At 47.6% G+C, this 15052-nt stretch overlaps 1 protein-coding gene across 2 annotated transcripts; it reads left to right on the plus strand.

Annotated features, from left to right (window-relative positions):
• Positions 1–890: 890 nt before the first annotated feature.
• On the plus strand, positions 891–11600 carry OCEL1 (occludin/ELL domain containing 1). Of its 2 annotated transcripts, XM_051972101.1 has the most exons (5): positions 891–2016; positions 6832–7010; positions 7710–7875; positions 9537–9587; positions 10365–11600. In XM_051972101.1, exons 1-5 carry the CDS (start codon positions 1537–1539, stop codon positions 10485–10487), a joined length of 999 nt encoding a protein of 332 aa, XP_051828061.1. In that variant the 5' UTR covers positions 891–1536; the 3' UTR covers positions 10488–11600. The 2 variants fall into 2 exon arrangements, with proteins under 2 accessions (XP_051828061.1, XP_051828062.1); XM_051972102.1 differs by lacking the exon at positions 9537–9587.
• Positions 11601–15052: the final 3452 nt, after the last annotated feature.

Genomic DNA, 15052 nt, shown 5'->3' on the forward strand with positions numbered 1-15052 from the left:
AAGAAAGAAAGAAAGAAAGAAAGAAAGAGAAAGAAAGAAGAAAGAAAGAAAGAAAGAAAGAAAGAAAGAAAGAAAGAAAGAAAGAAAGAAAGGAAGGAAGGAAGGGAAAGGAAAGGGGAGGGAGGGAGGAATGGAGAGAAAGAAAGAAAGGAAGGAAGGAAGGAAGAAAAAGAAAGGAAGGAAGAAAAAGAAAGAAAGGAAGGAAGGAAGGGAAAGGAAAGGGGAGGGAGGGAGGAATGGAGAGAAAGAAAGAAAGGAGGGAGAGTGGAAGGAAGGAAAGAAGGGAAGGAGGAAAGAAGAAAAGGAGGAAGAAAAAAATAAAGAAACAAGAAACAAAGGAATATGGGAAGGAAGAAAGAAGGAAAGAAGGAAGGATGACCATTAAGTAATCCCTAAATTCCAGGATGGGAAAGCTTCTGTATTTCCAACCCCTCCTGCTGGCTCTGGATGTGTAGCCTAATCCTGTGTCCCTTAAGTCTCTGTGCCCTTGTGTTAACCTGTTCACGTGAACTCCCTGTGCGTGTCTCTGTATCCCGGGGTTTCTGTGACCCGTCCCCATGTGGCTGCCCCCCATTTCCTCGCGCCTACGCATCCCCACACCCTAGGTCCGTTTATCCCCATCTCCCGCGTCCCTTTGTCCCTGTGCCCTCACGGGTCCTGCGTCCCGTGCCTTCTGTCGCCGTGGCGCTGTGCCCCAGGCCAGAGGACCTGCCCTTTGCGTGAGTCGTGACTCCTGCCTTGCCCTGCGATCCCTCGAGACTTTGGCTGAGGCTGGGCTCCCAGGAGCGCTTGCCTGCCAGCCCTCCCTCCCTCCCTCCCTCGCTCAGCCCGCCCCTCCCTCCCTGGCTGCCCGGGTCCTCTGCAGCTGCAGAAGGCTGGGGTGGGGGTGGGGGTGGGTAATGAGCCTGCCCAGGCTGGTTAATGTCTAACCCGGCCCCAGCTCTTGTCCAGGACAGAAGCAGAGCAGGCCGGGATCCCTAGGACTGAGCAGCCCAGCTAGGCTCAGGGACCGCCAGGTAACGGCCCCAGACCCCCGCCCCCAGTCTGTGGAGAAAGGGGCAAGAGTCTGTGCCCGTGGGCCACCCTCCTGCCTTGCCCTCTGGGGCCTAGAGGAGGAGCAGAAGCCCCAGGTGCCCCCCTAGCTCTCAGCTCTCCAGGGTAGAACCAGTGTAGGGTAGTTCCTTCCCCCTGCACTGGGCTGGAGAGGTGGGGGAGGGAGGGGGGAAGGAAGCCACGAGGCAGGGGGTGCCTCCAGGCCTGAGCCTCTGAAGGGGCCTCTTCCAAGCAGCCATAAGGAGGAAGCCCAGGAGAAGGCGGACTCTTGGACTTCCTGCCCAGCGGAAGGAGGGCAGTGTGTGCTGGGGGGGAGAGCATGGGCAATGACGGCTCTTCCTCCCCCCAAAGCCCTCTCTGTGGGGTAGAGGCTCCCAGCCCGGGCCTGGCACTGGAGGGGGACACCACGAGAACAGGGGCTCGTTGCAGCTAGACACCCCAGCTCAGGGCCCACAGTCTCTGCTTCCAAGCCAGCAGTGGGCCATGCAAACGAGAGTCAGCTATACAAACATACACAAAGCCCCTGCTCGGCCTCTAGAGCCTCGGCCTGGGGAATGGTGGGAGGGGCAGAGCCACCCACGTGGAGTCTGCTCCCGGGCCCACCGAGCTGTCTCCCAAGGGGCAGGTCCGGCCCACATTGCCCGTGCCCCTCGGAGGGATGAAGGCAAGCCCCCAGGGGCCAGGAGGGTCAGATGTTCTGTGACAGAGAAGTTGAGGGCATTCCCACCTGCCCAATCAAGCCAGGGCATCCAGAGCTCAGGCCAGGGACCGCGAGGACGGGGCTACTCCCCCAGGAGAGTCCCCAGGAGTCTCCAAAGGCCAGCTCAGACCGTCCCTCCTAGCCACCACTTTGTCTCACACACTGGGAAGAAGTTTCTCCTGCAAGGCAAGAGAGGGGCCCCCAAAAGCTCAAGCGGCCCACCTGTCACCTACCGCTTGCCTTCCAGACCCACGAATCCTGAGGTAAGGCTCTTAGAGAGGGATAGGACCCCAGAGACAAGAATAAGAGGAAGAGCCAGAGAATGTGGGCACAGGGATGAGACTGGAGGCTGTGGGCATGGGTGAGATAGATATGGGCATAAGGGAGTAGGTGGGCAAAAGAGATAGTGAGTTACAGGGGCGTAAGGACATCTTATGGGGCAGAAGGAGTCGTACAAACATAAATAAAGCAGACGTGAAGGTTGTAGACAAAGGCAGGAACTGAAGGTGTGGGAGGTACAGAATAGCTCTGAGGGATGGAGCAATAGGCTGGGCAAGCACAGGGGAGCTCTCTGGGCCAAGGAGAAATGAAGTTTGGGTACAGGGATTCGGGGTTGGTGGGGCAATACAGGCTCTGGGCAAAAGAGGGGTTGGGGTTTCTGGGCACTGAGGAAATGAGGTTTATGGGCACAGGATGTGTTCTTTGTGGGCACTGGTAGAGTATGTATGAGCATAGGATCTGGAAATCAGGGGAACGGGTTATGAAGGCACAGCAAGAGATGTGTCTCTGAGCAAAGAAATGGTATGTGGCACAAAAGGGGAAAAATCTTTAGGCAAGGGGGGGGGGAGGATGTGGGAGGTGAAAGGGCTCAGGGAAGGATGGGAACCTGTGGGCAGCAAAGGGATGATAGATGTGACCTTAGATGAAGGGAGTCTGGGCACGGGGATGAAAAATTATATGGGGGAGGGCAGCTAGGTAGTTCAATGGAGAGACCACCAGCCCTGAGGTCAGGAGGACCTGAGTTCAAATCTGGCCTCAGACACTTCCTAGCTGTGTGACCCTAAGCAAGTCACTTAATCCCAATTGCCTCAGGAAAAAAAAATTATATGGGAGACTAGTTCTGTAGACACAATGATATGTCACCTGTGAACCTATGAGGGAATGGGATCTTTGGGCATGGAAGGCTTGTATGGGGACACAGGAGATAGAAGATGTGGATGCAGGAAGGCTGGGACAGAAGGGTACCAGTCTGCTCTCTTCCCATCTCTTTCCTTCAGAGAGCTTCCTCCCTTCACCTTCAATCTCTCCTTCCTAGATTAGCTTTTTCCCTATTGCCTACAAAGATGCCCAAGTCTCCTCCATCTTTTTAAACCTTCATGTGGTGATGGACGTGACTCTTTGCAATAACGAGGTGATTCAGGCCAGTTCCAATAAACTTGTGATGAAGAGAGCCATCCACATCCAGAAAGAAAACCATGGGGACTGAGTGTGGATCACAACATAGTTTTTCACTTTTTTATTGCTATTGAGTTTTGCTTGCTTGTTTGTTTTCTCATTTTTTTTTTGATGTGATTTTTTTTTTTTTGGTGCAACATGATCAATGTGGACATATACTGGATTACTTGTTGTCTAGGGAAGGGAGAGAGGGAGAAAAATTTGGAACACAAGATTTTGCAAGGGTAAATGTTGAAAATTAACTTTGCATGTATTTTGAAAAATACAAAGCTATGCATTTATGTTTTCCTTATCAGGTTTTTTTTTCTTTCTACCTAGATCCAATTTTTCTTGCACAGCAAGATAACTGTATGGATATGTATACATGTTGTGTATTTAACATATACTTTAACATATTTAACATGTATGGGACTACCTGCCATCTAGGGGAGGGGATGTGGGGAAGGAGGGGAAAAGTTGGAACAGAAGGTTTTTCAAGGGTCATTGTTGAAAAATTACCCATGCATGTGTTTCCTAAATAAAAAGTATAAAAAAAAAATACAAAGCTATTATTAAAAAACAAAAACCTTTACTTGGTCCTAAAATGCCTTCAAGCTATCCTCCCTTTCCCATTAATAGAATCATCCATCTTCCATGCCTCCACAAATCCAACAGCCTTCTCTCCATCCTCATCCTCTAGCTTCTCTATAGCATTTGCTACGGGCCATCATACCTTCCCTCCTGGACACCCTCCAGGATTTTCATGACACTGCCTCTTCCTAGTTCTTCTCCTATCTTTCAGGATGATTCTCCACCATTAAGGGTGTCCTGGACCCACTTCTCTCTCTACACCGTCTCCCTTTGTGATGGGTACAGTGATCATTTCCAGAGCTATTTCTCCAGTGGCAAGGTCCACCCTGCCTCCATCTGCCTGCCACATGTCTCACGAGCTTCTCCAACTCAACATGTTCAAAACTGAACTCATTATTACCACCCCACCCCCACCCTTTCACTCAGGGCAACTAGGTGGAAAGACCCCAGGTCTGGAGTCAGGAAGACTCGGATTCCTCATGTTAATCTGGCCTCAGACACCTGGTAGCTGTGTGATCGTGGGCAAGTCACTTTACCCTGTTTACTTCAGTTTCCTCATATGTAGAACAAGCCGAGGAGGGAAATGGCAAACTATTCCAGTATCTTAGTCACGAAAATCCCAAATGGGGTCACAAAGATTTGGACACAACTTGAAAATCTCTAAACAACAACAGAAACTTTTTTACCCAAATCCAATCCTTCTCCAGCCTTCCATGTCATCATGTTGGAATGAAATGAGCACTGGTTCTAGAGTCAGACCCTTGCTACGTGTGACCTTGGACAAGTCCCTGGACCTCAATTTCCTCATACATTGTTGTTCACAAGGCAGTTAGGGTCAAGTGACTTGCCTAAAGTCAAACATTCTCAATTCTGTCTCCACTAAGCCTTGAGACATTCCCTTCTTTACAGTTCCACAATCACCATCCTCCATCACCTCTCACCTGTACTCTTGTTAATTATCTCTTGATTGATCTCCCTGAAACCAGTCTCTCCCTTCCACTGTCTTTCTTCCACAGGTACAGGTTTCCCTGTTTCATTCCCTTCCCTTCAAACCTTCAATGGCTCCCTATTACTTCTAGGATAAAAAATATCAACACTCCAGACCCTCCACACTATTTTTAGACTATCTGCCCAGATTTATTTCTCATTAGCCCTTTCATAAGTAATATGTCACACATGGGACCATTCACTGTTTCCGGAAATCCTTCCGCCACCTCATACAGGTGGAATGCCCCCCCCCGCCCCCATGCCTAGAATTAAACTCCTCCTTCTCTGAGCAGCCCTTCTTCTTCTTTCAGGTCTGAGCTCAGGTGCCATCTTCCCCATGCAGCCTTCCCTGGATCCCACCGATTGAAAACATCTTCCTAGAACACTTGGCTCTCTCCTTTGCTTCCATACTTTGTATTTGACTCTCTGTACTTTGCAGCATATTTATCTGTGTGCATGCTCTATCGCTCCTCCAGGAGAATATACGTGTCAGGAGGCAGTGTCACAGATAAATTAGCACAAAGACCAGGCTGTGAACAGACTAACTATTGAAGAAATATGTGTTGCGTGAATGAATGAATGACTCACTGAATGAATGAATGGGGTCTTCAGCCTCAGAAAAGAATTTGAAGAGGATGGGGAGAGGATATAATCTCTAAGTGGGGAGTGGGGGGGACAGGGTCTCCTGGCATAGGAGGAGATGGGTTGTATGAGCACGGGAGAGATGTGTTATATAGGCACTAGTAGGTCAGACAGATGTGTCCAGAGTCTGTGGCAATTACAAGGAGCATCCATTGGGTTGGCATGGTAGACTTGTCCGTGCACACGAAAAGGGGGCAGGATCTGTGGGCACTGGGCAGGAGGGCATGTGTTTCATGGGCCCAGCGGAGAGCAGCGAATGTGAATATGAGAGATGGGGTCTGTGGGTACAAGAGAGGTGGTTTCTGGGTCATGGGAGCACATGGGGCATAGAGACACAGTTAGCAGGCAAGGGAGACTGTGTAATGTGTAGGAGGCAAAGGGTGGGTTCCTAGAAGGACAAATGTGTGGGCAGAAGAGGAAACTGGACATGTGGATACAGAGATACACAGTCTATGGGTGCAGGAAGGACGAGGTTTGTGGGCACACCAGAAGGGATGGATTTTATGCGCATTAAGGGCAGTTTTCTGTAGGCGTGCAGATGGGCAGAATCAGCAAGCACAGGGTAAGGCTGAGGTTTTGGGATAGTGGGAATACGATGTGTGGGGCAAAAGTTGGGCACAGAGGGGAGAAGTCTATAGGAATAAAGGGAAATGGAATCTAAGGACAAGCAACAGAATGGATTCTGTGGGCACAGGAAAAGCCAGAGTTTGTGGGGTTTGTGGGTGCACGGACAATGAAGGCTTTGGGCACAGAAGAATGAAGCACAGAAAAACATCCAGCAACAGTCTCTTGGCGTGGGAAGGGATGGGAATGAGGGAAAGGGGAAATCCGAGGGAGATCTTAGGCTTAGAGGCTCATGGGGTTAGAGTTGGGAGTGTAGAATCATTGAGATAATGATGTGGGCACAGGAAGGAGGAGGCTGGGTACCCAGGGGACATGGGCACTTGGAAAAAGAGGGATGGGGTCTCTGAGCAAAGCTGAGGGTGGTGTTTGTGGGCACAGCATGGGTACCTGGGATGTGGGGAGTGGGGTATACAGATACCCCAGGATAGGGGGGAATGAAGTTCCTGGGCAAAGGCGAGGATGGTGTTTGTGGGTTCAGATATTCCCAGCCCTCAAGAAGCTTACTATCTAACAGGAAGACAACCCACAAAAAGGCTGAGGGAGATACTAGATGTGGGGCCATGAAGTGATATATGAATATTTATCATTGTTGTTATTTTGAGGTGCAAAAGATCTCTATTCCACTTACTCCCCCAAAGTCCGAGCAGTGACTAATGCCAGATCTGGAGTTGGGGAAAGGGCAGTGAGGGGCTCTGAGTCCCTGGGGATACCCACTGCTGTGGTGTCTGGGACTGGCCCTGCTTTGCTCTCCAAGACCCTCCACCCCTCACTCCTTCTCCTTCTGCCTCAATAATACCCAGACTCAGGGGCACTGCCAACCACGACCCAGGAAGATTGTGTTTGAAGATGAGCTTCCTGTCAAGACCCCTAAGGTGATTCCTGGCCTGGGTCCTCAGCCAGGAAAGGGCCCCACAGGGTCTGGTCCGACACTTCACTCTGAGCACACCCCCCAGCCTCAGCTGGTCCCTGACTACATTCTGTGAGTCTATCTTTTGGGGGACACCAGGGATGAATGGGGGGAAACAGTGGGAGAGAGGGGAGGGAAGGGTTTCTAGTCCCTGGGGTGAAGGTAGTGGGAGGGGCTAAAGGACAACAAAGATCTCCAGGAGGAGATCCTAAGACTTTGGGGAGGGGGGGGCATTGGAAAGTCCTTGGGCTGGAGTTATTGGAGCATCGGGGGTGAAGGGGATTTCAGGGGTCCCTGGAGAAGGGTTATTTGGGAAAACATTCAAAGGATCGGGAAGTCCCCAAGCAAAGGGTTGTAAGGTAACTGGGTGTGGGATAAGGGGTACTCCCTCATGTACCCTGTTTGTTTTACATATTTAAATGTTTTCCTTGGCTCCTGTTTTGGGGTTCGTAGTTTTCTGTCTGGGAACAACTTCCACTTTTGTAAGATGGATGGGTGAGCCTTCCCCCTCCAGCCCTCAACCCCAACTATTCCATCTCCTCCCAAGGGCGGAGGCTGAGGACTTAGTTCCTTGTGGGACAGCATCTTTCCATCTCTGTGTCTGTGTGTATATGAAGGGGAAGGAACCCAGGGTAAAGGTGCCAGAGGCTCACTGAGCCCGAGCTGGCTCGTGGCCGACTGTGTGACCTTGGACAAGTCATCGCCCAGCTGTTCTGGCTCAGCACAGGCTTCGGCCCCAGCCTGAGCCCCCGTGGGTTCCTCCCCTGGCAGGAGATACCCGGCGATCTCCAGCGCAGTGGAGAGGAGCCGCTACAAGGCTGTGTTTCAGGACCAGCACCCCGAGTACCTGGAGCTCCACCAGGATGTGGCCACAGCCATGGCCAAGTTCCAGGAGCTGGAGGCTCTGCTGGCTACTTTGCCCCGGCTGGGGCCCAAGGTCAGTGCCCACGCTTTCCAGCTCCCCCTAACTCCCTCTTCGCTCCCAAAGACCCGGGGCTCCGAGCCCCGCCGTTCCCCACCCTCCTGGCTCCAGTCTGCCCCCTCCAAGGAGCCCTCTTGGATTCACCCCATGACTCACTCTTCAAGTAGAGGACAAAAAACAGGCATGTGACCCCTCCCGTGGAAAACCCTGTTCAGAGAAGGCCCAGCCCCTCCCCTCGAGAGCCCCTGATCTGGGGCAGAGGGGTACTTCCTGCCTCAGGGAGCGCCCGGCCTAAAGGGAAAAGAGGGGGACACTCAGACAAGGCCTCTGGTCCAGACAGGGCCTACCTGTAGGCTGGGCTTGGGCAGCAACGGGCAGGGAGGAAGGGTACGGCTTGGGGGAGGAGGAGGGGCTGGGCTAAAGAACTTGGGCCTCCCCTTGGTGGGGGAGGTCAAAGTGGGGATCTGGCCTGACCAGGAATCCTGTCTGAGAGGCTTGTGGGGAAGGGACAGGGCTGGGCCTTCCTGTGCAGTGGGAGGGAAGAGGGCAGGGGAGCAGGTGGGAGATCAAAACAAATCCTACTTCCTTCCCAGAGGAGACATCGCCCAGAACTGAGGAGGAGGAGAGTTCAGGAGAGTGGGGAGAGAAATCTGGGGGGCCAGGACTTGGGCTCGGGCCTGAGGGGGTCCTGGGCACTCGGGGGCCTGGGACAGAGCTTGAGTCCTTGGGGACCCCAGTTCTTGGTCTGGGCCTTTGGGGCCAGCCCTTCAGTGAGGATCCTGGGCACTCTGGGGCCTATGGCAGAGCTTGAATCCTTGGGACCCCAGTTTTTGGTCTGGGCCTTTGGGGCCAGCCCCTCAGTGGGGGTCCTGAGCGCTCTGGGGCCTATGGCAGAGCTTGAGTCCTTGGGGCCCCAGGTTTTGGTCTGAGCCTTTGGGGCCAGCCCCTCAGTGGGGGTCCTGGCATTCCCAATGTGTGCTGGGCAGCAGAAGCTTTCATGTAGCGGGGAGGAAGGGTGGGAATGGGGAGGTAGGCAGGGGGCCATCCTCTCAGCCCGCCCTGGAAGGGAGGAGGGAGCTGGTGCAGACGTGAGCCAGAAGCACATGTGCTTGCCCAGTCACAGCAGGCCCTTCCCCTCCTCTCTCCTCTCCTGTCCCCCAAAACAGCAGAGAAAGCAACCTCAGGCTGCTTGATGTCCAGGCTCAGGGCCTTTGCCCTGGCTGTGCCTCATGCCTGGAATGAACACCCCCGCCCCCCATTCTACCTTTCCCATTTCCTCTGGACATATCTTGTTAGTGCTTAGCAGTTTGTGTATTGCCTCCCACAGTAGAAAGAGAGCCCCTTGAGGGCAGGACTTTTCCCTCTCTGTGACTCTCCAGAGCTTAGCATAGAGCCCAAAGCAGGTGCTTAATAAAAAGTACTTGCTGACTGCCGGGAGGGTTAGGCCCCCACCCAGGACATCCCAGCGGCCGGGAAGTCTTGCTTTGTCTGCAGAGAAAGGCCCAGGGACATGGAGGCCCCATCAATGGGAGCTAGCCTCTGGGACGCAGTAAGGGAGAAAGTGCTGCCGTAAGCAGAAAATATTTGATGACTTGAAAGTCAAAGGCAGACAAGTGGGTGAGGATGTCCACTCCACTCAGACTCAGCTCTCCATCTCCCTTCTTCCCCTGCACCAGCAAGAAGCCCGGCTTGCCTGGGTCCGGAGGGAATTTGAGAGGAAGAAAAGGGTGAGTGAATGATTCCTAGAACCTTTACCAACACTACAGAACTCTCTACTCTTGCTTCTAGCCCTCCCTCAACATCCCTTCCCAAAGGCCCTACTAGAAGTCATTCTTCTTTCCCCTTGCCATCCTAAGGTCCAGGGACCGAAGAAATTAAATAGAACTTCACACTCTCCCATTTTACAGATGATAAAACTAAATCAGGCTTAGGGCAAGGAAACTTGAGAGAGAATGTGATATTTTCTCAGGCAGGAGTCTCTCTCCTGTTGCCCTGGAAACATAAGAATTAAGTCTTAGTGGTAACGGATGCCCCTGGGAGTCTCTGGACACCCCAAATAAGGGAAGGAAGGATAAGGCTCAGCCTATGGAGAGGAAAAGTTTGGAGACAGAAGTAAAACCTCCCCACCTCCAGTTCTGGAGCCAACCCTGAAGACCCTGAACAATGAGAGCATAGGATTTTAGATCATTTTATTTTGTGACCTCACTTTATAAATACTGGGGTCCCCAGTTATGGGGAGGCAGGGTAACTGTTCAGACTCCTCTTGGGCCAATCTAGACAGGCTCCCTGAAGGAGACAAGGTTGGGGGACTGTTTTGATCAAGAAGTTAAGAAAAGAGTTTAGTGAATTGGAAAAAAAGATTTTTAATTTAATTAAAAAAAATTTTTAAATAGAAATAAATTGAATTGCTATGGCAGTAATAAGGATCAAGGCTAGACTAAAAGCAGCACTTTCCCAGGCTGAGCCGTTGGCCACAAGGTTTTCTTCTCTCTCTCCTATGGCAGGACCCAGTTTTCCTGGAGAAGCAGGCCCGCTGTGACTACTTGAAGAGAAAACTGAGGCACCTCAAAGCACAGATCCAGAAATATGACGAGAAAGATTCCCAGGATGGCTCTGTTTATTTCTGAACGGATATTGCCCACGCCCAGGCAGAGACAGCTCCAGTAGATGGGACAGGATGCTGCTTTGAGATGCAAGGGACTCTATAGTCCTTCTTCCCTGATGAAGAAGGGAGCTGCCTTAGCTAGGGCTGACAATAGTATTTGTCACTGAGAACGGGCCTATCTCTGCCTCCAACCCCACCTTAGGGGATTATCAGTATTTGGAAAATGAATTTTGGTTATAAATGTCACTAAGTAGCCTATCCATTGGTGGTGCACCCATGGGCTGGGGGATAAATGCCTAGAGAGAAGAAGCTTCTGAGAAGAGGCAGCAAGGGGACAGTTAGGCTGGGAGTCAGGAAACCTGGCTTCAAGGCCCTGGAGGGCCATTGATTTAGCCCAGTCCTGGACAAATCTTTTCTCCTTCACTTTTTTCTTCTCTCATTCATCTCATTCATTCTGTTCAAAAGGAAGTATAAGGAGAAATACACGGACTATATGGTCTCTGAGGTCCCAAGTCCAGCCCAAATATCTTCTATATTCTAAGGATTTTCCCTCTAGTCTCCAAAATTCTGTGTTCTATGGAACTTCCTAATCCAGGCATTCTCTTACTCTAAGATCTCTCCCAGTTCCAATGTTCTAAGGTCTCTCTCAGCCCTGAAATTCTGCATTCAAAGGTTCCTCCCAGCTCTGGCATTCTGTGTTCTAAGGGCCTTCCCTGCTCTGTAATTCTGTTTTAAAGTGTCTCTCAACTCTACCCATTCTCTATTCTAAGTGTTCTCTTAGCCCTGGTATTTTCTGTTCTCTTAACTCTTACGTTCCATGTTCTAAGGGGTCTCCCAGATCTGACTCTTTGCATTCCATATTCCCAGGAAGGCATTAAGTTACAATGGATACAGTTCTGAACTAGATATCAGGAAGACTTGGGTCCAAATTGCTTCTCTGACTTTTCCCAGTTGTTTGACCAGAATACATTGAGGAGATCATAAGCCTCAGTTTCCTCATCCATAAAATGGGGATAATCATAATATATGTGCTACCTACCTCATTGGGCCACTTGAGATTCAAATGAGTTAATGTTTTCAAAGTAATTTTTGTGTCTTAAAGTTCTCCAAGAATAAATGTCCATTATTATTATAATTATTAACATCATTATCATTACTATATTTATTACTGCCACAAAAGCCATATTGCTTCCAAATATAATATGAAAACCTGATCACTTTGACCCAATGCTGCTCAGAACCCCGACTAAACTCCAGCAATCCACCAGACTCAGACTGCCGTAATAGCGATTGCAAGCATCCATCACAACTTCTGAACGATATCACTGAATGCATAAATCATGTACGTGGGATTCTAAAGAAAATACATTATTGAAGTACAATTGTCAAAATATTAAAAACACATATTCACACAAACAACTTCATAGACCTTGAGTTCAGAATGCCTGCCTAGGAAACACCAGATGAAAGATATAGCTAACTGTAAAGACAGCTCCCCAGTGCTCCTTGGAGAGACAAAGAAAGAAACTGGCAGAATTGGGTTTTATCACATATTCAAAGACAACAAGAGACATCATTTCATAGGAACAGGTGGCTGTCTCCTATTTCAGTGCCTATGATAAATGTGTGCAAAAAGATTGCCATTAAAATCATGACAGTTTATGTGCCAGCATCGGTTGCATAGGATAAGAGGAAGAGAAATTCTACAAAAAAAATTAATTAAGACAGTCTAAATTAAATCAGCATATGATTTGGTGTTCAATGACTTGAAAACAAAAGTAGGAACAGGTGAGATGGTGAGAAATAGATTGAAAAGCATAGGTGAGGAATAAGAAATTAGAGACCCCAAAGATATGGAGGCTTCACAAACACCTCAAACCTTCACATCATGTATCCTTTTTCCCCCCTGAGGCAATTGAGATTGAGTGACTTGCTCAGGGTCACACAGCCAGGAAGTGTTGTGTCTGAGGTCAGATTTGAACTCAGGGCCTCCTAACTTCAGGGCTGGTACTCTATCCACTACACCAACTAGCTATCCCTCTATATCCTTTTTTTCAGAAAAGAACTGATAGATTCTGGTTAATACCACAATGAATATCATGCAAAAAAAAAAAAAAAAGAAATGAACATTATTTTATTTATTTATTTTTATTATAACTTTTTGTTGACAGAACATATGCCTGGGTAATTTTTACAGCATTATCCCTTGCATTCACTTCTGTTCTGACTTTTCCCCTCCCTCCCTTCGCCCCCTCCCCTAGATGGCAAGCAGTCCTATACATGTTGAATATGTCACCGTATATCCTAGCTACAATATATGTGTGCAGAACCGAAGTTCTCTTGTTGCACAGAAAGAATTGGATTTAGAAGGTAAAAAATAACCTGGGAAAAAAACAAAAATGCAAACAATTTACATTCATTTCCCAGTGATGAACATTATTTTAACAGAGAAGAAATAAACTTGTTGATATGGGAATCATTCCTAAATTAGCCAGCAATCTGATTTATTAAAGATCAAAATTAAAAAGAATAACAAAGAGAAGAGATTGTAAACAATGGAAACAACTCAATCCTGATCTGTTCAAACATTTTATACAAGAAATTATACTAGAATAAATCAATTTCTAGAACAAGGATACCAAAAGAGCCAAAAAAGTAGCTTGATCAGCAAACCTGCATCTATTGAAAAGAGATGACAACCAAACTCTACAATGTATTTAGACAATAAGCTCATTTGTAAAATCTTTGGAAGAACAGAGATGGATGACTTGAAGCAATAGTACCTCATAAAGCAGTAAGTTTTGTTGTGATTCAACATTTAGTTGTTTTCAATAATATCCAATTCTTCATTTGGAATGAATAAACATTTATTAAGCACCTAGTATGTGCTAAGCACTATGTTAAGCTTGAAGCAACTAAATGACATACTGAATAAAGTGCCAAGCCTGGAGTCAGGAAGACCTGAATTCAAATCTGACCTCAGATACTTTCTAGCTATGAGACCCTGAGAAAGTCATTTAACCCTATTTGCCTTAGTTTCCTCATCTGTAAAATGAGATGAAGAAGGAAATGGCAGATCACTCCAGTATCTTTGCCGGGAAAATCCCAAAGGGTCATGAGGAATCAGATGTAACCGAATGGCTGAACAATAACAATGTTCTAGGCACTGTACTAGGATACAGCAAAGGGCAGAGGCAGTCTCTGCCCTCAAGGAGCTCACAGTCTAATGGAGGAGATAACAAGCAAGCATATATGTATAAATAAGCTATATACTGTATAAACAGGAAATAATAAACAGAGGAAAACTATTAGGATTAAGAGGAATTGGAAAATGATATCCTTCTGACTATATCAAGACCTGCAACATTTCAGAACCTCCTGAAAGAAGTTCATATACCCTTTGATCCAGCAATATCTTTACTGGGCCTATATTCCAAAGAGATCATAAGAAAGGGAAAAGGACCCACATGTGCAAAAAATGTTTGTAGCAATCAGGAACTGGAAACTGAGTGGATGCCCATCAGTTAGGGGATGGCTAAATAAGTATGGTACACGAATGGGATGGACTATTATTGTTCTATAAGAAATGATGAGCAGGATAATTTCAGAGAGGCCTGGAGAGACTTACATGAACTGATGCTGAGTGAAGTGAGTAGAACCAAGAGAACATTGTACACAGCAATAACAACATTATGGTGATGATCAACTGTGATGGACATGGCTCTTTTCAACAATGAGATGATTCAGACCAGTTCCAATAAATTTGTGATGGAGAGAGCCATTTGCACCCAGAGAGAGAGTCCTGTGGGGACTAAATGTGGATCACAATATAGCATTTTCACCTTTTTTATTGTTTGCTTGCATTTTGTTTTCTTTCTCATTTTCTCCCTTTTTGAACTGATTTTTCTTACGCAGAATGATAATTGTAGAAATATGTATAGAAGAATTGCATGTTTTTATTGAACTACTTGCTATCTAGGGGAGGGAGTGGGGGAGAAAAAAATTGGAACACAAGGTTTCACAAGGGTGAGTGTTGAAAACTATCTTTTGCATATATTTTGAAAATAAAAAGCTTTTTTTTTTAAGGTCATAATCACTGAAAAAAATTTAGCCTAGCCATCTACACAGGAAAAGCCAAATGGATAAAAAGTGTCTATTGCCAAGATGATGACATACAATCGGATGGACAATTTGTGGAGCTTATATATCAGTATACATAATATTATATATGTGTATGTGTATATAACACAGAGAATACACATCTAGAAATATGGATAAATACAGACAGACATATATAGTTATAGATGTACATTGTAATATGGGATATGCATGTGTACCTATGGATATATACATATAGATGTTCATGTCAAACACATGCATACAATCATTTATGTATGTATGTATACATACATACAGATAGATTAGTTGGGTCCAGAATTAAACAAGAGCAGGCTAATGAATTGGATTCCCTTCAGGAAATTGTGAAGCTCTTTTAATGATCCCAAACATCTCCAGGAAACAAAGGTTTGTCTTTTTAATGCCAATTTTCTAGTGGCTTAGCTATATGGCTGTGAGACATGAAACATG

The sequence above is a fragment of the Antechinus flavipes genome, chromosome 1 (genome assembly GCF_016432865.1).
Source record: "Antechinus flavipes isolate AdamAnt ecotype Samford, QLD, Australia chromosome 1, AdamAnt_v2, whole genome shotgun sequence".
NCBI classification, from domain to species: Eukaryota; Metazoa; Chordata; class Mammalia; order Dasyuromorphia; family Dasyuridae; genus Antechinus; species Antechinus flavipes.